The 24,028-nt window shown below is 49.2% G+C and overlaps 1 protein-coding gene and 1 gene segment (V, D, J or C); both read left to right on the forward strand.

Moving 5' to 3' along the window:
- LOC123625663 (immunoglobulin lambda-1 light chain-like) overlaps positions 1 to 24,028 on the forward strand; it is a 995,149-nt gene that overhangs the window by 161,533 nt on the left and 809,588 nt on the right. The window lies entirely within an intron of this gene.
- Positions 15,951 to 16,493, forward strand: LOC123626200. The segment is given in 2 exon segments: positions 15,951 to 16,048; positions 16,156 to 16,493. Coding segments are annotated over 2 exon segments (384 nt in total).

Genomic DNA, 24,028 nt, shown 5'->3' on the forward strand with positions numbered 1-24,028 from the left:
TATTAATGGAAACGTTCATTTCAGAATGTATTTAATAGCAGCAGGTATTAAATTAAGGCACACAATGGAATAATGTACATACTATCAAAAAAAAAGAATGACAATACTCTTTATGGCAATCTCCACAAATAATGTTTGCTAAAAAAAAAAAGATGCAAAATAGCTTACATAGTATATTATAATTGAATAAAAAAGAATGGGGAAAAAAGAATATTTCACTGTGTTGATTTGTATGTATTGATTACTTCTGGAATGAAACACAAGAAACTGATAACATTAGTTACTTCCAGGGACAAAAACTGAATGACAGGTGACAGGAATAAGAGAAAGACTTTTAATTGTATAATATTCTCTTTTACATTTTGAACCATTTTAATGCGCTAACCCATAAATAATCAAATTAAACCAGCATAACATCTAATGGAAATAAAGGAATTTGAAATTCCCAGAATATCAAGTTCAAGACAAGAAGCGATCAGAAATGAAGCTCAAGAGGCAGACAGGAGCCCCCATTCATGAAGGGACTTATTTGACATACTGAGGATCATGAACCTTAGCCTATGACAGTGTTTCTCAAAATATGATCTGGTACCACCTGCACACCTGGGGAGACGGGTGACAACTGCAGATCCCTGGAATTCAGCCAGAGTCAGAAATGTCCAGGGTGTGGTTCAGAAAAGCAAAGTCTGGGAATTCTCCACAAACTGAATCCAAACCTTGGTAGCTAAGTTTCACGCATCTGCATTTTAAGAAGTCCCCTAGGTGACTAAAGGTTATGGGGAGCTTCTGAGGAGTTCTAAGCAAAGGAATGAAACGGCCAGATGTTCACTGTACATCGACCACTCTGGCGCCTGTGTCTGGAAGATTGTCAAGGAGCAGGTCCAGTTAGAAGGCTCTGGCAGTGTTCCAGATTATGTTCTTACATTTGATAAATAATCATATTGCATGCAGTATACTTATTGCATACCATGTGGCAAAACTACTATCTGCCCAGGAGCTACAACCTAAACCATACCATCTTTTTCAGGAAACAAAGTAAGGAAAACATACTCCAAGGGCTACACCTCCCAATAAAGGCAAGCTAAGATGGCAATAAATAGAAAAAATTTAATCCAAAATAGCACAGACTGTTAAATGAAACCATTCTATCTTATCCTGAATTTTTTTAAAAAACTAAAAAATGGGAACCATTGAAAAGGGTTGCCTCTGAGGTTGTGACACTTTGAATGGATCCAAGGAGGACAGAAATTGCTGATTTATTTGGTATATATTTTTAAAATTTCAAATAAAATCTTTTTTTGACTAATAAGGCATGTTTCTGGTGTCAAAATCCTTTCAAATCAGTTTTATTTCACCTAAAATTCTAATTTGTGAGTGCCACGGACCCTGATTAATAAAACTTTCACATTTGCTAACTGTTATATCCATTATGACACAAGTAAACTATAATAGGTTTACTAGCCTTTGCAAGGTCATGAGACAGTAGACGTAAAATGTTTGACTAGAAATCCTGTATTTACAAGACAAGTGGTTGGTCAATCAGTGGGGATAAAGATAAGATTTAAAAATAAAGCAATGTAACTAATGAGAGAGTAACTAAAAATCAAAACTTTAGCCCAGCTTGAAGAATGTAAACCTATTCTGTACATGCTTTATCAACTAAAAATATTTTCTCCAATTGTTTACATTTCTACAAAGTTAGAAAGCCATGAGGCTTCGGGGCATAAGATTATTCCATCCTTCATCTGCCATTTGCATTTTAACAAATAAACTTGAGATCTATTTTGCATCAAAAAACCCCACCACCACAACAAAAGAGAATGCTCTGATAGAAAACTGAGTTACCCTGACACTGCAGACATGGCAGCCAGGGTGCAGACTCACAGGAGCACTTGGCCACTTTCTTTTATGTCCAATTCACATGATTCATACACCATACTATTTTTACCCTAGCAATATAGCAAACAACATTAATCCCCTTATCAATCCTACAATATAAATAACACAAGTTCAAATCAGTAAGAAACTAATCCAATAAAATTGTAATGACAACAACATCAACAAAAACTATTCCACTGCCTGGCAATGGCAAAACTGTATTCTACAGTTCAGGAGTTTTACTTCAAAGCTTTCTTATCCCAAACAGCATTACCTAGCAATAGACAAATATTTACCTATCAGAGATTTCCCCACTCAGAGTGGGCACACAAGGTAGTTTGTGTAAGGCTGGTGGCGGGCACCCCTCCCCTCCCTAACGAAGAAAAGAAGAACCCCACAAGATCTGCTGAAAACAATGCCTGCAAGGCCCAGCTAAGTTAAAGAATAGCCACACCTGGACGGTTACCCTGATAAGGGTCTCCATTCCTGGAATATATACGTACCACCAGCCCCTCCTACTTCTCAATACCCACCCTAAAACCGTAACGGAAAATTCCTAACTCTTCGTGCCAAAAAAGCCCCATCCCCCAGCTCTAAAACATATATAAGCCCACATACAACTTCTGGGCCACACGACTTCTCGGGCCCCTCTCTTGGGACCCATTACCCTCATCCACGAGTGCTCAAATAAAGCCTCATTGCTTACCCCTTTCAACTCTGTTCATCTTTCTTTCTCTGACGCCGACCATCCAAAAACCTTACAGTTTGATTTCTAGAGACTTACTGATTTTCTCTACATTTTAAGTTTTTTTATTAGGGGCACTCTAGTTCAGGGGTCCAAGAGTTAATCCTAATTGAGATGCCACACATTTTTTTGAGGACTTGAAAGAGTTAGCCAGAGTTTCAAAACGCCAGCACTAGAAAGGACCTCGGAGGCTGTCTAATACCACCCTGGCCTTTCACATACTGAACTAGGGGAAACCACTTTGAAAACTGACAACACTACACAGAAAGTATCATTTTCACCCATGAGGCCCAGGGAAGTTAAAAACACACAGGAAGTTAACCACAGGACGCCAGGGCCTGGAATTCCAAGCTCCCCACCCCCAGTCCCACACTATGAACATGCCAACTGAGTGTACTATTTTACACTTTGTAAATTGTTCTAGGAGGCTTTGATACCGATAAAATTGTATGAAGAACATAGTTATGCACATATGGCATTTGACGAATTCTAAAAGCTAGACCTTGCAAAATTATGAGTACAAGCAAAGGACATGCCCCTTTCTCAAAACAGAAACAAGGTACTTTTTTCTGACATTACTATTCCCTGCCTCACCCACAATTTCACTAACATAAATTCAACCACCCCAACCTTCTGTTCAAACTGTTGGTGGCTTCTGTTGTCAGATCTTCTACCAATACCTGATTTTTCTTGGACGAATAAATCTGACAGTGTTATATCCTGCTGTTGAATTCAACTTTTCCATTGACCCACTGCTCAAATTTCGTCACCCTGTGCATGTTGTGTAGGGTAAATTCCTTGTTTAAGATAAAAATCTCTCCACGGAGACTTTGGAGGAGACCAAACATATTTCACTGAGGCCGTGGCTGGCTCAGTGTAGAACGTCTGAGGAAAGATGTAAGTGGGGTTGTAGTCCTGGGAGATGCTGTCCCGGGTGCACGTGACCTGCTGGTGTGTGAGGAAGGGGAGGCGTAGGCAGCTGGCAGGAAGTTAGGGGAACCCGACAAGGTGGTCGGGGCACAGGCCCAGACCGGGTGCAGGACTCCCTGCTCTGAGGCCGATGGGCAGAGTGTGGGAGCAGGAGACCAAGGCTGGGCTCTGCTGGCCTGAGACTGTGCTGTCACCTGCAGTGTGCACCTCAGGGGATGTGGCCTGGACTCTCCCCTCACCCCAATGAAGCAATGCATGACCTACAACCTGCTTGAAGACAATCACCCACAAGATTCTTTATAGGAGAGGACACCCTCAGAATTTCAAGATTCCTGACAGTATTTCCAAGAGTGGGAAGTGGAACCTGCATCCACAGTCCCTGGACAGGCAACACAAGACCTTTCTCACAAAGTGCATCCCCTCTACTAGCTGCCATGGACTGTTCTAGAATGTGTGGGTAGGTCCCTCCCCACTTTGGTGCTGCCGGTCTGGTCTTGTGGGGGTACAGATTCGGGTGTGATGCATGCTGGGGGTTCTCGGGATTCAGACCTTTCAGGAGTTTTGTAGGACCCAGGGCAAAGCCTTCTCCATCCCCCAACAACTGCCATAGAATGTTCCACACAGCAGGAACCAGGAAAGGCCAGAAAGGCAACAGAATGATGCCAATTTCCATGAAGTGCCTCTGACTTTGCTCTGTGAATGGACCAGGGAAAGAGATTTCTGTCATTTGTATCCTAAGGGACAGGGCTATGGGCTGTCCCCATGCGGTCCTGGGACCCTCTTCCTCACTGTCCTGGAACATGACCCAGGCCCAGGCTCCTGAGGCCCTGCAGGCTTCCCTCCCAGCTCTGCCCACCACAAGGGGGCGCTGTGCTGTGCTCACAGGTCTCTGCACCTCTCTCTGCTGGTGCCACCTCCTGCAGGTGCTGTGCTCACTCAGTGGCCCGTCATCTGGGAGTAACATCACCCCCTCCTGCACTGGAGTGAGCTGCAGAGTTGGGTGAACAGGATGTTCCGGCCCCACCAGCTCCCAGGAGAAGGCCCAGGTCATGATACTCGGTGGTTCCCAACTTGCAGGGTCCCACATAGTATCTCTTGCTTCTGTCCTGGCCACGGGGGCCCCTGGGATGCTCTGTGTCTGTCTGAGGATGAGGGCGATGATTACGCTCAGGATGTGGGAGGAGCCCAGTGCTAACCCAGGACACCTGCCCCACAGGGCAATGAGGCACAAGTCTCCTGTCTGATCCCCCATCCTGAACCATAGACTGTCTTTGACCTCCAGTGACCAATATCAGGCTCAAGGGACATTCCTGCAGTCATTTCTCCCTCCAGGGCCAAGGTTCTGAGGCCCCTCACTGGATCTGAAAACTTCTGTCCAGCCAATCCTAATATGAAGCTATTAGGATAAAATATCCCAACCTCATCATTGCCACGAAGGAAGGCAGATCAGGTGGCAAATGTTCTTGGTCATCTCACATGTCTGGGCATGTGGTCTTAATGTGTGCTGGTGCCCATGTCTCAGGTCTGCCATGTGGCTAGGAGTGAGCATGGTCACCATATGGTCCAGGGAAAAGGTGGTGAGTTTTGTGAAGTCAAAGAGGAAACTCACACATGTCCCTGCTCTTGGCTTTACCCAACTAACGCCGCACCCTGAAGGCTGCAGGGTCCTGTGATCATCCTCAAGTGGGGCAGGAACATTCCCTCGAATGGATGGCTGGGACACCACAGAAAATCAGGCAGGAAGAAGGTGCAGACTGTAGAATACACTAATCAAGGAAAAGACACTAGATTATGCCCAAGAAAACTAAAAGACATTTGAGGGTAATGCAATTCCCTGTAGGTGTAAAAAGAAATTGGACAATGAGGGTTTCAAATCACCACAAGGTCCTTGTGAAAACAGATGCTGAATTCCAGCCCACGTGTGGCAGGGACAAAAGAGATAAGAAACCTCTGGAATCCAGATGGAGGGAATTTCCACAATTTTTTGTGCTGACGTGATAAAAGCCAGCCAGAGGCTCCCTTGAGAGTCCTGCAGGGTCACAGCACAGGGAGAGGGAAATGGGTTGAATACACAGTTATGTTGAAGTCAGAATCACCAGCACTTCCAGCAACAGCAATAGTTTCAATAGTTTTCATAATTAATACATGTGGACATGTACAACATCTAGTGATATTGATTATCAAAAAGGACAGGGATTGTGTAAACTTTTGTAATATTCTCTGTTGTAGGGAAATTGGACAAAATATTAAATTAATGTGGGCCCTAAGGAGACAAGGTTGCAACTGGCAATATCTAGGGTCCCTACTGAAATAGTCGGATGTAAAAGTAAACAGCTAGTGAGTGTGAAATGGTTCAGTGGAAACGCTTGATTCATGAAAAATAAAAAGGGAGACAGGAGGAATTAAGCAACAAGGCCAGATGAAGAAAGAGAAAGGTAGACACAGACACAGGATCAGTAATTGCACTAAATGTAAATTCATGGGTGGGTGAGATAAAAATAGAGTCCATTACAACAAAGATACATGTGTCCCTGTCCCTTCTGCCCCATAGCGGAGTTTAAAGATGAAGTGTTTTTACATATTCCATGATGTTCACACCAAATCATGCAAACACAGCACATTTTTTTTAATTTCTGATAATGCGACATATGATGTCCTGTTTTGCTCTGGGTGGAGTTGGGAGGAGTCTCTTACTTTAATGATGATGCTGTTTCTCCTCTGAACAGGCAGTTCCACTGAAGCTCCGCTGGTCATGGGCAGTTACTTAGAGCAAACGAGGGTGGCCAGGCGAACTTGGCAGCACCGCTCTGTGTGTCACACCCACAGCCCTGGTCCCCATGCTGCTGATACTGCACACAGATTACAGACTGTGCCAGCGAGGAACCCCTGTCCCTTCGCACTCCCAGCCCCAGGCTCTGAGATTTCCCAGGGGTCTCACTGCTGGAGGGAGGAGGAGCCTCTGATCACCCACAAAGAAGACGAGATGTTATTTCACCTGTGCAGGGAAGAAAATGCTCACAGGGCTGGGCTTAGGTTTGGGGAAAAATAGATTGTTGGGGCAGGAAGTTGAGACTTCACACAGCTCATCCTTCAGCCCTGGAGTTTCCAGAGAAGAAATGCAGGATGCAGGTCCCTAAGGGTGTGGGGAGCTGATTTGGTGAAAGATGTCACTTCAGATCAAGAGTGCATTTCCCCATCCTCAAGTCATATGCTTCAATGGGACACATTTGGCCAACTTCAAAGACAAAGATTATGATACAGGATGAGAGAGACGTGAGGCTCCAGGACTATTTCAGCAGATGGAAGGCAGACTGCAGAGGCCCCATTTCCAACATCGTTTGACTGATGGCAAAATCTGAAACTAAATGCTTACAAAGGGGAATGTGTCCCATTGCTCCTTAGAATGACCAAAGGAAAATTAACAGAGAAAACTAGAAAGCAAAAGTAGGTGCTATTTCAGATGTATTGACAAAACCTCTAGAGAGTCTCATAATATAATATCCAAAATGTCTTGAATACAATAAAAAAATCACTTGTCATATCAAGAACCAGGAAAATTACAACTTGAGTGAGGAAATGACAGTGCACAGACACTGGCACTGAGACGATCTAGGGGATGAAATTATATGGCTCACGTACTTAAGTCAGCAACCGTGCAATTCCTCTCATGAGCTATTTCTGATATTCTTGAAACAAATGAGAAAGGAAAAAAATCACAGGAAAAAATAGTAGCCATAAAAACAAACTAAATATAAATTATAAGACAAAAAATTGTAAATGAAATAAAAAAATATCTCTCTGGAGAGACTCAAGAAAAAGTGAGAATGAAACTGAAATTCGGGCATTGGACAAGACATTTACACTAGAGAAAGTAGAAGCCACAGTTACCACAGCCCAGCAGGGGGCGCTGTGGATCTTCCCAGAGCTGAGCCAGGCCTGAAACAGACTTAAATGGTTCAGATTTCATGGTCCCTGGGCCTGTGCTCACTGGACTCAGTTAGAGGTGACAGCAGGTGCTTCCTCCCAAGGGGTAAACTCAGAGCTGACATCAGACCAGCCACCCTGACAACACAGTTGTCCCCTGGGCCAAAGACACAGAATCCCATGGTGCTGGTGGTGTTGGCGAAGGGCTCATATTTGCATGAAGCATGACACAAACACACCCTTCTCCCAGGGAACTGAGGAGGAGACACAAGAACCAGCCCAGAGACCAGAAACAGCTGTGGGTCTAGAGGACTTTTGGCAAGGCCACACCATGGCCTGGGCTTCTCTCCCTCCTCACTCTCTGCCCAGGTGCGAAGAGGTTTCAGAGAGCAGCCTTTGAAGGGTCCCCTGTCCTCCTTCTCAGTCCTAACACGTGTGTGATTCGGGTTCCAGGGTTCTGTTCTCAGTCTCTGGTGACTCAGGAGCCCTCCTGTAGTGTGTCCAGAAGGGACGGTCACTCTTACCTGTGGTGCAAATTCTGGGGCAGTCACAGATGGTCACTACTCACACGGGACTTAGCAGAAGTCTGGCCATGTCGCCAGGACATTAATGTATGATATAAACAGCAAACACTCCTGGATGTCCACCTGGTTCTCAGTTTCCCTCCTTGGGGGCAAAGCTGCCCGAGCTCTCTCGGGGACCCAGCCCCAACATCGGCACGCATGGTTTAATCTCACCAAGTGTATAAGGATGGTGGAAAATAGGAAGCAGAGCCACTGGGAAATAGAAACTAACGAAAAACCTCTAACACAGAGAACTAAGGAGTTTTGATCAAAGAAGGAACCCGAGTCCAGGCAGGCAGAGGACCAGAGAGGGCAGCTGAGGAGCTGGGAGAGGCTCCACTTTATTCAGAAAACAAAACAGAAATAAAAACAACACACCCCAAACCTCCCTTGAGCTGCCCGCCCTCTGGCTCCTGCCCAATGTCCCCACTGGCTTCTCATCCAGTCCCTTCTACAGTGTGGACCGTCCTCACCCTCCCCTTCCCATCAATGATTCACAACTTCCCTTCTGAACCCTCCAGTCTCTCTCCTTCATTCCATTTCCCTTCTCTCCTGTGAGCTCCTCAACTAATTACTAAAGTATTTGTATAAGGAAAGCCCTGGAGTTTTCAAATATCTTTTCTTCTGCATTTTTACTCTCATCCTCTGTTTCGCTTGAACTTCTCTGATCCTGCACTTCAGAAGAAGCCCACAGTGAGCTGATTCTCTTTTCTCATCACTCAGGGACCTTCCCCTTCTCCTCCCTGGGTCTGTCCTCACTCCCCAGAGAACCCAGTGAGTCACCAAGCCTGCTCACTTACCCTCCAGACACTCCCACTCTGTCCCTGTGTGTGACCTCCTGAGGAATCACGTGGGGAGGGAGAAACCTGCTGCATGAGCAGCCTGGGAAGTGGCTTCATGGCTGGACTGTCCCTGTTCTCTGCAAATGTACATTTTATTTCATGTACAGTTTGTGTAGGAGACATCCCTCCCCTTTTAATATAGGCAGAGTTGTGTGTCCTGTTCCCACTGAGAAGGCTGAAATAGGAAATTTAAAGAGCGCGACAAGGTAGGAGCTGCAATGAGGAGGGGACTCGCTCTGCCCTTGTGCAGGGAGCAAGCAGAGGTCAAGGCCCTGGTGGGGACAGAAGCCTCTGTCAGGAGCACCTACATCTGGTCCCAGACACACTGCACCTGGGCCTGGGCAGCAGGGGGCGCTGTGGGCAGACACTGAGGGCTCTGTGGGGCTCAGCTGGGAAACCAGACACTTGACCTTCGTCCCTGCTCAGAGCTCATTGGTGCCAGCAGGTGGGTCTTCTCTGGGCCCCTGGGGAGACTTGCACCAGGCCCAGCCCAGGCCCCCCTCCCAGTAATGACACCCAGACACTGGGCTGCACACAGGCCCAGGGCGGGCTTGGTGGGCAGGGGAGGAGCAGCTCATTTGCATGCAGGGCCCCTCTCCCCGCTCTGGGGCTGGAGGGTGGATAAGAGACACCTGCAGCGTGGCAGCCTCAGCACAGCTCTGGGGCGTCTGCACCATGGCCTGGGCCCCCCTCCTCCTCCTCACCCTCCTCCTCCACTGCACAGGTCAGGACGGTCCTCAGCATCCCGACCCCCAGCTCACTGACGCCACCTCCCAGACCCATGCCACCCTGCCCTTCCCTCTTGTCCTTCCTCCAGGACATAATGTGTGTCTGTGTTTCCAGGGTCCCTCTCCCAGCTAATGGTGACTCAGCCGCCCTCTGCATCTGCCTCCCTGGGAGCCTCGGCCAAGCTCACCTGCACCCTGAGCAGTGGACACAGCGGCTACACCATTGCGTGGCATCAGCAGCAGCCGGGGAAGGCCCCTCGGTACTTGATGTATGTTAAGAGTGATGGAAGCCACAGCAAGGGGGACGGGATCCCCGATCGCTTCTCGGGCTCCAGCTCCGGGGCTGACCGCTACTTAACCATCTCCAACATCCAGTCTGAGGACGAGGCTGACTATTACTGTCAGACCTGGGACACTGGTATAAATCACAGTGACACAGGCAGATGAGGAAGTGGAACAAAAACCTCAGCCTGCGCAGGATCTTATTCTATGACAATATTCAAATTTTAAAAAGTGTTCCATGTGCACAAACTTTACTTGGAAGCACCTCTGCTTTAAAATGGTTCTACTCCCATCTTTCTATTCAGTGTTTCCGAAGTCTCAGGAAAACTAACATCAATAACAAAAAACCCTGATGAAATGAAATTGTTTCCTGTGGATCCAAATGTGCTAAAACCAGCACCCCTGCTGTCTTTTTTCTTTTTTCCTTTTTCTTGAATGTGGAGAATGAGCCTCTCCTGCTCACATCCTGCTCAGTGCCCAGGGACCCTCCCAGCAGGTGGACGGTCCTACAGCAGGGACTGTGCTCTTCCACTTGTCACAGCGGACACCGCCTCTTCCCTCCCCAGTCCTCTGTGCTGGGGCTGCCTGGGCTCCCTACATCCCAGGAACTAGGCGGAGCCTTGTGAAATGCTGCCCGAGGACACAGGTCTGGGCCAGTGGCAGGCACAGAGCTGGCCTGGCTCACTCTTGTCTGCCTGCAGCGTTGGTCACCATGTCAGGACAGGGGGGTGGGCATGGGGACGGCTATGGCCTGAGACCAGCAAATCTCCCAGTGGGAGGAGAGTGGGGGAGGGGCAGAGCCCACCAGTGCTGGGAAATGCTGAACCTGCCCCAGGGGAGTCGGGGGAAGTAGGTCCCATGAATGTGACTTTCCACCAGCTCATCCCACTCGGGAACACGGGGACCACATGGCTGGGTGTCCCTGAGCCCACAGACACTGACTTGTGTCCTCTTCTGTCCTTCTCCACTGAGGTTTTTCAACAGTCCAGTCTGTAATGTGAGGTCTGTGGGACATCAGAAAGCAGAAACCACCCAACCAGTGCATGTGTCATTCTACCTGTGGAGCTGGTGTTGTGCCCAAGTCTTAAGGTCACACTGTACTGTACAGGGAGCTGCACACACATTGGGGGTGACTATGGGGGCTGCAACCAAGGGATCCCAGAAAGAAAGCCTGAGTTGGTGACTAGGACAGAGTGATGGATGTTTCGAGTCCCAGCCTGATTCTCCTCTGTCAACACTGCCTCCCTGACACGTGTGGGCTCCAGGTTGATGGTCAGGTATCATTGTTGTCACAGCTGAATACAACCCAAGCCACCAAGAGCTCCCACCCAAGGGTGAGTTAGTAAAAACTGTCTCCTCCATGCCCCACCCTCAAATCCACCCCTTCCGTGTCCCTGCCTTTGACCCAAACGTGCTCAGGTTGTGGCCTCTGCTTTCGCTTGTGCTCCCAGGTCTGATGCTCTTAACCTGGCTCATCTCCACGGGTCAGCGAGAAAAACACCTCCTCTCACTGCCTCCCCAGTGTGAAACAACACCTGTCTCCAGAGGTTATAAGAGCCCCCACACGTGGGTGGGGAATCATGGGGAATAGAAACGCAGCTTGTGTGACATGGCAGATCCAGGTCCACCCGGTCCAACCCCCTAGATGTCATGTGAGCCTGGCTGAGGCTTTGGGGACCATTCCCTGAGCTCTGAAGCCTTAGGGAAGCCGGGTCGGGTCCTCTGTACCCTCAGAGGGTGTCCCCAGGGAGCCCTGGATTCCCGGGTGCAGGAAGAGACCTCTCTGTAAGCAGATGGCTCTGGGACTCAGCATTGATTCCCTTCCTGACTTTAATCCCTTGAATGTAATTCGTTCCCCTCTCTGGGGCTTTGGTTGGGAGATGCTGGAATGCACCGCAGTTCCCTGGGGACAAGAGGGATGAAAGTCACAGCCCACAGAAAGCTGTCACCTGGCCTAGCAGCATCTCCCAAGAGCCACCAGGGGAGCTGCTCTCTGCTCCCTGCTCCTTCCTGCAGCATGATGGGCTCCTGGACCTGGGCTCTTCTGCCTCATCCAGGTCCCCCGTCCCTCCATGCTCCATGGGTGACCAGGGGCTGGGGGGTTGGAGTGGCCATTGCCTAATGGGTAGACAGTTTCCGTCTGCGATTATCAGAACACTCTTCCAATAGTCTTTGAAGACAACATCTCCATCTCCACGTCTGATCCTCAGAAACTGGATGTGACAGTGCAGTCTGACACTTAAGGACATGCAGGCTCATTATTCTGAGGGGCTCTGGCTTGGCCTAGGGCAAGTGTAGAAGCTCAGCCTTGGGCGGCCCAGGCCCAGCTGTCCTGTCCAGGGCTGAGCTGTCTGCAGTGTGAGTTTCCTGCAGAGACATCCTCAGGGAGGCTGAGACCCTAGGATTATGCAGAAAAGCAAACTGCAGTGAGCAGGGGGTGGTCTGCAGAGGAGGTTGGAGGACAGGCGTGGGGCCTCCTGTGGTAACAGGGGTGCACAATGAAGAAGACATTGTCTTTTGTGACCCTAAGAGGGAGGACATATGGGACCTAGAGCTGTGAAATAGAAGAGATCTGGCAGGACCCGGGCCCTGGAGCTGAAGTGGGCCTGGGCCTGTCCCTGAGTGTCCCTGGAGAAGATCACATGACATCCATGTTCAGTGTGCTCTGTCCATGGCTCCCTGTCCCACCTGCTGTCCCACCCAGAGCCTCTGAGGTGTGCAGGTCACTCCCTTCCCAGTGATCTCCCTCCCAGCACCAGCTCCCAGGAGCAGGTCACACCCTGCCCTGAGTGGGGCTTGCACAGCCCAGTGGAGAAGCACAGATGGTAAAGGGCCATGTTCGCCCCGGTGTGGGGGGGTGAGGAGTGGGCCTTGGGGAGCAGAGCTCAGAGGTGCTCCCCACGCCTGGACTCCCTCCTTCCCCTCCTCCCTCCCTCTGCTCACTGAGGCTCAGCCCAGGTGAGGACTCAGGGCTGCCTGAGGGCCCTGCATAGCCCAGGGCCTCCGTCCCAGCTCTGTCCCCACACTCTGCAGGGCTGTCTCTGAGATGGCAGGAGCATTTGGTCCCCGTGCCCACAGCGTGATTAGAGGCTGCTGGTCCCCACGTAGAAGGCGCTGATCACAGCTCGGTGTCCGGTGAGGGGAGAGAGGGGTCAGAACCCAGGAGGCTCCCGCCAAAGGGCTCAGCCGCCTCCTCTCCCTCAAAGTCACACTCAGTGTCTGCGCCACTGTGCCTGGGATTGGCAGATATTGACTATTTATATTCTACTCATTCTGCAATGCAGGTCAGCAAGAGGCTGAGAGGAAGAGAGGGTCCCAGAGGGAGCGGCTGGGCCCAAGGACAGCTCCTGGCCATCTGGGGAGCAGGCTCTGCTCTGCCTGGGAGGACAAGGAGGCAGCAGCTCCTGGTGCCCTGCAGGGAGGTGCTCCCTGTCCCCACTGGGCTTCCTGCTTGATCCCAAACGTGGAACTCAGCAAGGCTGAGCTCCCAGGACTGTCCTGTGAACCTCACAGGACGCTGGGCAGGGGGAGGAGGCTGTGTGCAGACCTGAGACTAAGGTGTGTGGGGCAGGGACACTGCCCAGCTCCATCCTTTTGGGGGAGGAAAAGTGCAGAGTGGAGCAGACAGGACACATGGGGGTGTCTGGGCCCTGGGCAGCAGGGGGCGCTGTGGCCTGTCCCTGAGGCCTGTGCTGTGGGACCCAGCTGGGATCCCCACCTGGCCCAGGTCTGGAGTCCTCTGTTCCCTGCTCACTGGGCCAGCAGCTGTGTCCTCACTGGTCCCTGGGGAGCCACAGAACAGCCCTGCCCAGACCCACCCCTCCCAGGGTCAGCTTTCCAGGCAGGGGTCAGGGGCAGGGCTCAGGGTGGAGCTGTGACAGCCCAGGGGGTGACTGGATACATGAAGGGTGTCTCTCTACCCCTGGACAGCTGGCACGGATTAGAAGGGCTTGGGCCAGGTGTCCGGCTGGGGATGAAGGACCAGGGATCCTGGGGGTGTCTCTGTCCACTGACCCACCCCCTCATTCTGTCTGTCCTGAAGGTCAGGGTGCTGGACCCAGTCTGTGCTGCTGTGACCGTCGGCAGCACCCAGCGTGTGGGGCAGGCGGCCCCCGTTTCCTTCCCCAGAAGCAGCAGCGATGCTGGCTGTGGGCATCTGTTGATTTTATGTTATTTAATTCTGGTACCAGCAGCCCCCAGGCTGTGGTGACTCAGAAACACTTTTGTCAACATCTCCCTGTCCAGCAGGAGCTGGCCGTGCTCCGATGGCCCATTTGGGCAGAGTCGGTGGGGTTCAGTGAGCAGCGGAACCTTCACCCCCAACCAGCATCCACAAGGCCGGGCAAGGCAGTGCTGGCGTGAGCTGGTTGTCTCCAATCCCCCCGTGTGAGGTTGGCAGGGCCCAGTGCAGACTCGACCTTGAACCCCCACCCCCAGCCATGACACGAATGACATGGGACCAGCCACAGCCAGTCAGCACCCCAGGACCCCACCCTGACCCCTGACTTGGGCGATCTCGACAGCCAGTGAGGAGCAGAGCTTTGACTCCCCCCAGTGATGAGAACACTGGACAGATGGAGGGATCCGGGTCACTAGCTCTCCAGCTGTCCCCTCCCCTGCCTGGTGTCAGTGACGCCCAGCAGAGTCCAGTGGACAGCTAATCTCCCAGCCCCTCTTGAAGGGGACACGTCTGTGCAAATCAGCTCCCCTCTCCCCAGGAAGGTGTGAGCAGCCCTGGGGCGGCGAGAGTCAGGGCCCCGCTCTGCTGGGCAGTGGGGAGCTGAGCCGCGACCCCGGGCCCTTGTGCTTCGCCTGGGCAGGAGGGTCCCCTGACAACAGAGGGTTAAATAGGAGCCAGAGTCTCCTAATAGAACACCACAGTGTCTGGGGCCCAAAAACTGCCACTCGTCTCATCAGGAACCAGAAAAATGACAACTTAAATGAGAGATGAAATCAACACACGTGAACACTGTGATATTAACAGCTCAGACGCTAAATGATGTCACAGAGGTTTGTAAAGCAACAACCATAAAATCCCTTCCATGAGTAACTATGACCACTCTGTAAAAAAATGGGAAAGGAGAAAATATCAGAAAATTAAGATACATAAACTAAAACCAAACAAAAATTAAGGAACTGAAGAATACAATCGACAGAATTTTAAAAAGAGAGTTCAGGAGGGACTCAAGGGCTGGTAACATCTGAGAATCCGTCACGGGGGAAGGTTTTCCCACCACGTGAGAATAAAGTGAACATGAGGGAGTGAGGAACTGAAGAGCTAGGGACCTCGTTTGACCCGGGGAAAATCAAAGTGGACAATGTGGGAAAAATAACTGCACATCACCCTGCACACACACACACACACACACACACACACACACACGCACGCACACACACACACACACACACGCACACGCCAGGCTGGTGCACATGTAATACTTCCACAAGTTTTCTACTCAGACACAACCTTTTGTTTCTTTTTTGTGACTTTAGTAATTGCAATTATCTTTTCTGCTGAGCTTTATTATTTTTATGTCAAAATAATATATACTGTATATATTTTTTGGTGAGAAATGGTTAGAATGTTGTCATATTTAAGAAGACTGACAGCACTCATCACTCAGTATAAACCCTATTTTCTTCTAGCCTCGTATATTGAAGGGTCATTCCTAATGGCTCTCACAAATCAGGGTCATATGAGACTGGGGCAGTGGACAGGGCAGTGGGGAGGCAGGGCTGGCCCTGGGACACTCTGGTCACTATGTCACAGGATGGTTTGTCTGGGCCTGGACACCAGGGAGGACCTGGGGCTGCTCCTGAGAGGTGTGGGGTGATCAGAGCTGGGACCAGCCACCTGCCCTGCCTGGTGCCCTCTGCTCAGCACACAGCTGTGACCTCCCCACCCCCTGGGACCACACAGCCCTGCCCCTGCCCACCCCTGACACCCTCAGGCACAGGGGCCTGACCAGGGTCCAGGGTGGGGGCAGAAAGCTGGGGCTCATTTGCATGGAGGGAGCCTCCCCTCTCAGGGGATGAAGAGGGGAAGGACAGACCTGGGGAAGCTGCTTCAGCTGAGGACACAGAAGGCAGCACTCGGGACAGTCTCCACCATGGCCTGGAACCCTCTGCTCCTCACCCTCCTGGCTCACTGCACAGGTGACCTGACTCGGGCAGGGGAAGGGCCCTGGGAACACCATGGGGCCCTGCTCTGTCCTCTTGTCTCCAGACCCAGAATCACCCTGTCTGTGTCTCTCCCCTTCCAGGGTCCTGGGCCCAGTCTGCGCTGACTCAGCCGCCCTCGGTGTCTGGAGCCCCGGGGCAGACGGTCACCATCTCCTGCACGGGCAGCAGCAGCAACATCGGGGGTGGGTATGGTGTGCACTGGTACCAGCAGCTCCCAGGAACGGCCCCCAAACTCCTCATCTATGATAATAGCAAGAGACCCTCAGGGGTCCCTGCCCGATTCTCTGGCTCCAAGTCTGGCAGCTCGGGCTCCCTGACCATCACGGGGCTCCAGGCTGAGGACGAGGCTGATTATTACTGCCAGTCCTATGACAGCAGCCTGGGTGCTCCACAGAGCTGCAGACACAGGGGGAACTGAGACAAAAACCTGCTCCTGCTTTTTCTTGTGATCACTGTCATGACTGCCTGTGACAAACACCAGGCAAAAGATCGACTGTGGCCAACCCCACGGCATTCACATCTGAAGATCCAACTCTCAGAGCACAGACCTGCTTTCAATGGTCAGGGACCTTCCAAAGCCAGTGACCTTGCCCGCTTTCATATTGTTCTTTGATACACCTTTACTGAGATATATTATAATGTGTATGTCATAAATTGCACCCATTTAAAATATACACATTCAAATTTTCTTTAGTATTTATTGAGTTGTGCAACCATTACCATAACATGAATTTAGAATATTTTCATCACCCTACAAATAAACAATTATTAGTCTATTTGCTAGTATTACTATAACTTTGGCTTGTAAATCCAATTTTTGCTTTCTACATAACTTAGGAGATTAATGCATAAAAATGTTTATTAGGTTAATTTTCCTACATGAAATATATCAAGATGTAATTTATTGCTTCATTCATTTTTATTGCCCAAATATATTCCACTGTATGTATGTACTACAGGTTGTTAAACCATTCATCAGTTGTCGGACATTTAGTTTGCTTAAGACTTTCCATTTTATGAGTAACGCTGCTGTAATCATGGTACACACGTTCCAAATTTCTCTGTGGACTTATGTGTGTATTTTTGTTGGGTTTGGTAGGAGTGGACGTTCAGGGTGATATAATTACTGTTTTTGAGGAAATGTCTGATTGCTTTCCAAAGGGTTTGCACCACTTTACATTTCCATGAATAATATATAAGAGTTCTAATTTGTCCACGTTTTCATCAACATTTGTCATTACCTGTCATTTTGTTTATAGTCACCCCAGTACATCTGCAGAGGTCTATCTCTTCAGACTTGACTGCATTTCCCTAGCGGCTGGTGGTGTTGGGGATCTATGCCAATGCCATCCTGCTTCCATTCACACAGGAGCAGCTGAAGGTCTGAGGCCCTTCATGAGTCACTGACTTCAGGCCACTTGGGACTGAGGCCGTGTTGAATCCCACACTCAGCCTGCTCCCCTCCATGAAGCAGAACATGTTTGTTCAAGAGCAGAGCTCCTGTCACAGACAGTGGAATGGGCAGAGTGAGGGGAAACCTCCATCCCAGGCCCAGGAGATAAAGCATCTTGCAGACTCCACCTGTGCTGGACTCTGCAGCTTCAGGGCTCCCGGCCTGTTCTAGAGCCTGCTCCTGAGCATGCCACTCTGTCACTCACCACGGGGGACACACAGCACATCCAGCGAGTGTCCCCTGGTGCCTCAGCAGGGGATGTTCCACTGGGAACCGGGACTTGGATGGGGACATGAGTGCAGTCATCTCTCTCTGTGCTCACAGGGTGACAGCATCAGTGGCCAAACAGCCCATCAGCATCCAGACACCCTCATGACAGAGAATGGAAAACGGTGTTCTATGAAACAATAAAAATCCCTTTAGATAGAATAAAACGAGACTTAAGTAAGTGTAGAGTGGGACTGTATTGATGGGAAGGATGGAGTCTAATCCCAGGGCGACCTGCCAGACCTGAATGGAAAGATCTCTCTGGGTACCTTGAGGAGAGAGGCCTGAGGGGATCAGAGGACCCTGGACATAGTTATTTACCAAAAGAGCCTCCGAGTCTGGGGGTCTGGGACCATTTGCACAGTTAAACAGATCTGCACCTGGGATACAGTGAGGAAGGAATGGTGTCTGCAGTCATGTGTCCAGGCATCAACATTTCTGCAGAAACATTAAAATGTCACACTTACCTTGCTAGTAAACTATAAAAAATATGAACAAGAAAATAAAAATAAGGAAAATTGTGTTTGGAATACAAACACATTGCATTCTCTCTAAAACAAAATACTAACCAGAAATATAAGACACAGATAATCAAAAAAGTAATAATTTAGAAAGAAAATCTCACTTCAAAAACTTAAGAACTGTGTTAGACTATGAACAATTAAATGTTATTTCTACACAGCTACTAGTTTTTCACAAATCATGTCTACTCAGCATCTTCATTGAGGGACTTTTGAAATGTTTTCTAAGTTGCTGAATTTTAAACACATCCCTGAGCCAATTCCAAGGACACTGTCCTTCCATCCCACTCCCCTGCACAGCCTGTCCCTGCCATTCACGTCAGCTCAATGTTCCACCATCTGTGGTGCCTACAACGATGGCACATGAGGACATTTAGGTTTTTATAGAAAGTTAGAAAGTTATGGGGAGCTAATACCTAAAAAAGCTATATATGCACGTGATTACACCTGTCATAGTCCAGGGCTCCTTCTGGGCGTGAGAAACCCCAGTGATCACTCACAGTGTGTTGGGGTCACTCCACCAGGGAGTCAGCCCATGGCTGTGTGTCCAGAGACAGTGACTGGGGAGCTGCAGAGACCAGCTGGGCTCTCAGGTCTCTGGGCCACCGGGAGGTGTGTGCCTGTGACCAGCAGGGGGGACTGGGGGACAGCCCTGTGGTCCCACACAGCTGCTCAGTGAAGACCAGTCACTGCAAGCAGGAAGGCCCTCTGGGCTGTGTCCTGTGCTCACTGATGGGGACTCAACAGCTGTGTCCTCTCTGGTCTGGCACAGTCCCCTGAGCAGGGCCCTTGGTATGGTCTCAGCAGGTGCTTCCTCCCAGGGCTCCCCCAAGGGGCAAAGCAAAGCTGTCTCCTCCTCAGTGTGCAAGGAGAGCTGAGCTCCAGCCCAGGGCTCAGGGAGGGGTTGGGCAGTCCCTGGATGGAAACACATTTGCATGAGCAGCCCCTCCTCTGCAGAGGGTGGGCACAAAAGGAGGCCTGGGGCAGCCCAGCCCCACTGTGGGGACCAGGAGCTGTGTCCACCATGGCTTGGGTTCCTCTCCTCCTCGTGCTCCTCTCTCACTGCACAGGTAGGGACAGGCTTCAGGAACCCAGGGCTGCTCCCAGTCTCCTTCTGGGTCTTCTGGAAAGGATCCCTGACAAACTTCACCCTGGACCCTACGCCAGCACTCATGAGTGTCTGTGTTTGCAGGTTCCCTGTCCCAGCCTGTGCTGACTCAGCCGCCTTCCCTCTCTGCATCTCCTGTAGCATCAGCCAGACTCACCTGCACCCTGAGCAGTGGCTTCAGTGTTGGCAACTATGCTGCATACTGGCAGCAGCAGAAGCCAGGGAGCCCTCCCCAATTTCTCCTGAGGTTCAATTCTGACTCAGACAAGCACCAGGGCTCCGGGGTCCCCAGCCGCTTCTCTGGATCCAAAGATGCCTCGGCCAATGCAGGGATCCTGCACATCTCTGGGCTGCAGCCTGAGGACGAGGCTGACTATTACTGTGTGACTGGGCACAACGATGCTTCTGACAGAGACACAGGCAGATGGGGAAGCGGAACAAAAACTGACTGTTACTCTTAATTAGTTTATGTTATAATGTATCCACACTACAGCTATTTAAGCAAATCAGTCATATTTGCTAGGTTTTTTACCAAGTAATTTTGAAGACTCAAAACGATCAAAGAACAGCTAAAAAAAAATGTTCAACCAGCACAATTACAGCATAGACATAATTCTAGAGGAATTTCCTCTGCCAATATACACTTGTAACTGAATTCCAGCCACACCCAGAGGGCAGCCTAATGTACGGAATCTGTCTATGTAGCCAGTGAGCAGCCCTGTCGTCCTTCTCCCAGGGCCTCCTTCCGGCTCTGAGAATCCACTTTGTCCCCAGTGAGACTGCATCTCCTCCTTCCTGCACCCACAGCAGTGACAATACCTGGGTGGACTTGTCCCTCACACTGTGGGAACTGTAATACTTCCTAAGGACAAGGGCTCACTTCCATGGGAGAAACAAAGTAGAAAGAAAATATAACTGCAAGGGATCCAATGATCCAGATTTTGTCAGCCGTCAGTGAACAAATTCAAATGGAGGGGTAAAAATCTTTATTCTCAAATCAGATGCCAACTCTACATGGAAGTTTTGCATGTCTACTAGGCTTTCATAACACAAAAATGTGTACCCTTATAATCCCAAATTACATACTCCCAACTGTTATCACAAACTGATGAAGTATGTTATAATCAAAAGGTGATGAGCTACATTATATATTAAAAGTTTAAAGTATACCATGTAAAAGAGAGAAATACAATTTGTTTCCATAGTGATATCAGTTATGCATTAAATTAAGCACTGTGAAAACGTTTTGTAGCTCAGTGAACATATTAATATTACTGAACTTGTGTTTAATTAAGAGGTGAATGCTCTTGAAATAGTAGGCTATTGTTCAAATCAAATTCATCCTTCACTTCATTGTTAAACATGTAAAAGAGGTAATGAGCATTTTGCACATAAATTATGATTTTTCAACTATTTATACTTAGACCTTGTTTAACTAGTGGTACATATGACTGCAGTTTATTTATTTATTTTTTTTTTTGAGACAGAGTCTCGCTTTGTTACCCAGGCTAGAATGAGTGCCGTGGCGTCAGCCTAGCTCACAGCAACCTCAAACTCCTGGGCTTAAGCGATCCTACTGCCTCAGCCTCCCGAGTAGCTGGGACTACAGGCATGTGCCACCATGCCCGGCTAATTTTTTCTACATATATTTTTAGGTGTCCAGATAATTTATTTCTATTTTTAGTAGAGACGGGGTCTCGCTCAGGCTGGTCTCGAACTCCTGAGCTCGAGCGATCCACCCGCCTCGGCCTCCCAGAGGGCTAGGATTACAGGCGTGAGCCACCGCGCCCGGCATGACTGCAGTTTAATTTTAAGTTGTTTTTGCTTCCATTTAAAATATTACATAAAATGAAAGTTGTATGTTTTTATTTCATTTTATTTATTCCAATCAAATCGCCCTTGTTGTTGGCATCTAACTGAACAAGACATGTTTCAAGTAAATGTTTATTTGGTCAATCACCTGTCAGAATTCATGGTCACTGTACATGTGACAGTCTTGCATCTGCTCCTTGAAACAATGCTTTATTCAAGTCAAGGAAGGTTGGCCAGCCGTCTTCTCTTTACGTGGTTTGGTAAACACAGTATAGAGTCATTGCAGCAGACTCCATCAGCGTCTCCAGACTGGAAGGCTTATCTGTCATCTCCCCAAGCACTCACCCTCATATTATGCCTTACCAGCTTTTATGTCGGGTCCACTCTCTCAGTCACAGCAACTGTAAGCTTTAGAGTTGCATTTGACCCTCTCTTTCCAGCATACGGTAAACGTAGCTGGCCGCTGGAGCTGGGGATGGGAATCCTGCACATCCCTCAGTTCCATCCTCTGGTTTCCCACAGCTGCCCTGTTCCATCTGACCTACACTGTCACTCTTCATGTGACACCTAACAAAAGTCCGCTCTCTACTCTGTGAAAGCTGTCTGAACAGAAGCCTGGCATCCTACCTCTCTCTATCTCTTTCTTTTGTTTATTTTTATAAAATATGTAGCTATCTACCTAGATATATCTAGATCTAGATATGAATATCCCAAAATCTCTAGAGGGTGGAGCACCTGGCCCTCGGGTGCTGACCAAGCCCCATCCTCTGTCCTGGACCATCCAGCTCAACAGTTCCCTGCAGTCATCTCCATGTCCCCCTCCACGTCCACTAAACACGGATAGATAGATAGACAGACAGACAGACAGATATTCTTAAGCCACAAAGTTTGTGGCAATTTCTCACAGTGGGAAAAGGAAAGGTCTGGAAATGTATGAAAGAGAATTGCTGCTGTAAAATATACCCCCAAATCTGGAAGTGTTTTGGAATTAGGTAAGAGGTAGAGTTTGGAAGAATTTTGAGAAGCATGGTAGAAAAGCCTAGATTGTTTGAACTGCTATTAATAGAAATGTGGACACTAAATTCTCTGCTGAGGACTCAGTAGAAAGAGAGGAGTGTGGCAGAAGACAGCTGTGCTGTCTCAGGGAGCACCCAGTGCCACATCAACAGACGGATGGTGGAAATACAGCCGCTAAAGGTGTTCCTGGTCTCCTGGTGAGAGCGCATGAGGAACCAAGGAAAGCATTTATGGAGACTGGCCAAAAGGGGATCATTGTTACAGAGTGGAAGGAAGGCAAGCTTTATTGTATGGTGTACTTTTGTGGAAAGCCGAACCAGAAAGCCATGAACTTGGATATTTAGCTAAGATTTCCAATGAAAGTACTGAACATGCAACCCAGTTTATTCTTGCTACCTCAAGCAAATGTTTGCAAAGAAAGATATCAAGTGAGGAAGGAAGTCTTAAATAGAATGAAAGCAGGGCCCAATAATTTTGAAATTAACAGCATATTCTGCCACTTAGCTCCTTGTTTCCTCTTTCCCTGGAGACTCAAAGGGAACCACCATCCACTGCCTTCCCTCCAGTTCCTTCCTCATCCAGGATGTGGGCCTGGCCCCCGCATGAGGGATGGACACATCAGAGGCTCCTGTCCTTTGTGGGGATGGAGGTGTCCACTCCTCCCACTGCTGTCTCTAGATGCAAACTGCTGATGCTCACTCACCTGAGACCCACACTGGGGAAGGGGGGGAACAACCTAACACTCCTTAGCTCTGTGATTTTACCCCCGACCTCTGAGAGCCTCATTTCACTCCCCATCCTGCAAAGATTGTAGGTGCCCTCCCCACCGGTGACGAAGGTCAAACGATGAACAGATGTGACATCTTAGCAAAGAGCTGTAGACTTCATGGTGCTCACCGGGGTGAATTATCCCAGCAGACAAGGCCCATAGCTAAATCACTGTGCTATCCTGGCTGCCATTCTATACACCTCTGTGATTTTCAACACAGTGTCACCTTTACAGCATTCTCACATGCACAGTGGGGCCCAGGAAGCAGGATAGCTACTCCCCCACCACCTGGTTCCTCTCTTGCTGGAGTCTGGAGGTAACACGAACAGGTGTCTATGCTGAATCCTGCCTAGCTGTCCCTCTCGAACCCAGGACTGATACCCCTCACTGCATGTCCCTTCCCTCCAGTCAGTGACAGGAGGCAGCTATTGGCCCAGCACACTTTGCAAGGGGGTCGGTTATGAAGGTTGTGCATTTGCTAAAAGTCCTCCCGAGATACCCTCCTATATCCTGTGAGCCATGATGCCTTTGGACTCAACTCTACTGTGTAATTTGAGTGCACTGAAGGTGAAAACCTGGTCATGATGATAATGAAAGCAGGAAAAGGGAGAGCTGGACGTGAAGACTCAGAAGCATCTCAAGTCGCTGCCCATCGGACAACTGCACTGTGGGGACAGGTGGGATTTCTAACTTTCCTGCTGCCTGTTGGGTTTACTCCACTCTGTGTCAACATCAGACCTTTTGAACCTAAGATCTCTTTTACTGAGAATTTACCATGAATTTCACCTGGTCCTCAACATGCTGTTAATGACCTTTAGCTCCTTTACTCCTGCTTTTGTACATACTGAGTAGGGATCGCTCCTGTAATTCATAGGATATAGAGGAGATGGACAAGTCTGATTTCTCATGCCAGACCATAATAGACTTTGTTCCTTGCATCCTAATTTCTCTGATCACTTGCTCCGGGAAAAGCCAGTTGCCCTGTCAAGTGGACTCTCAGGTACTC

This window comes from Lemur catta, chromosome 21, assembly GCF_020740605.2.
Source record: "Lemur catta isolate mLemCat1 chromosome 21, mLemCat1.pri, whole genome shotgun sequence".
Lineage (NCBI taxonomy): Eukaryota > Metazoa > Chordata > Mammalia > Primates > Lemuridae > Lemur > Lemur catta.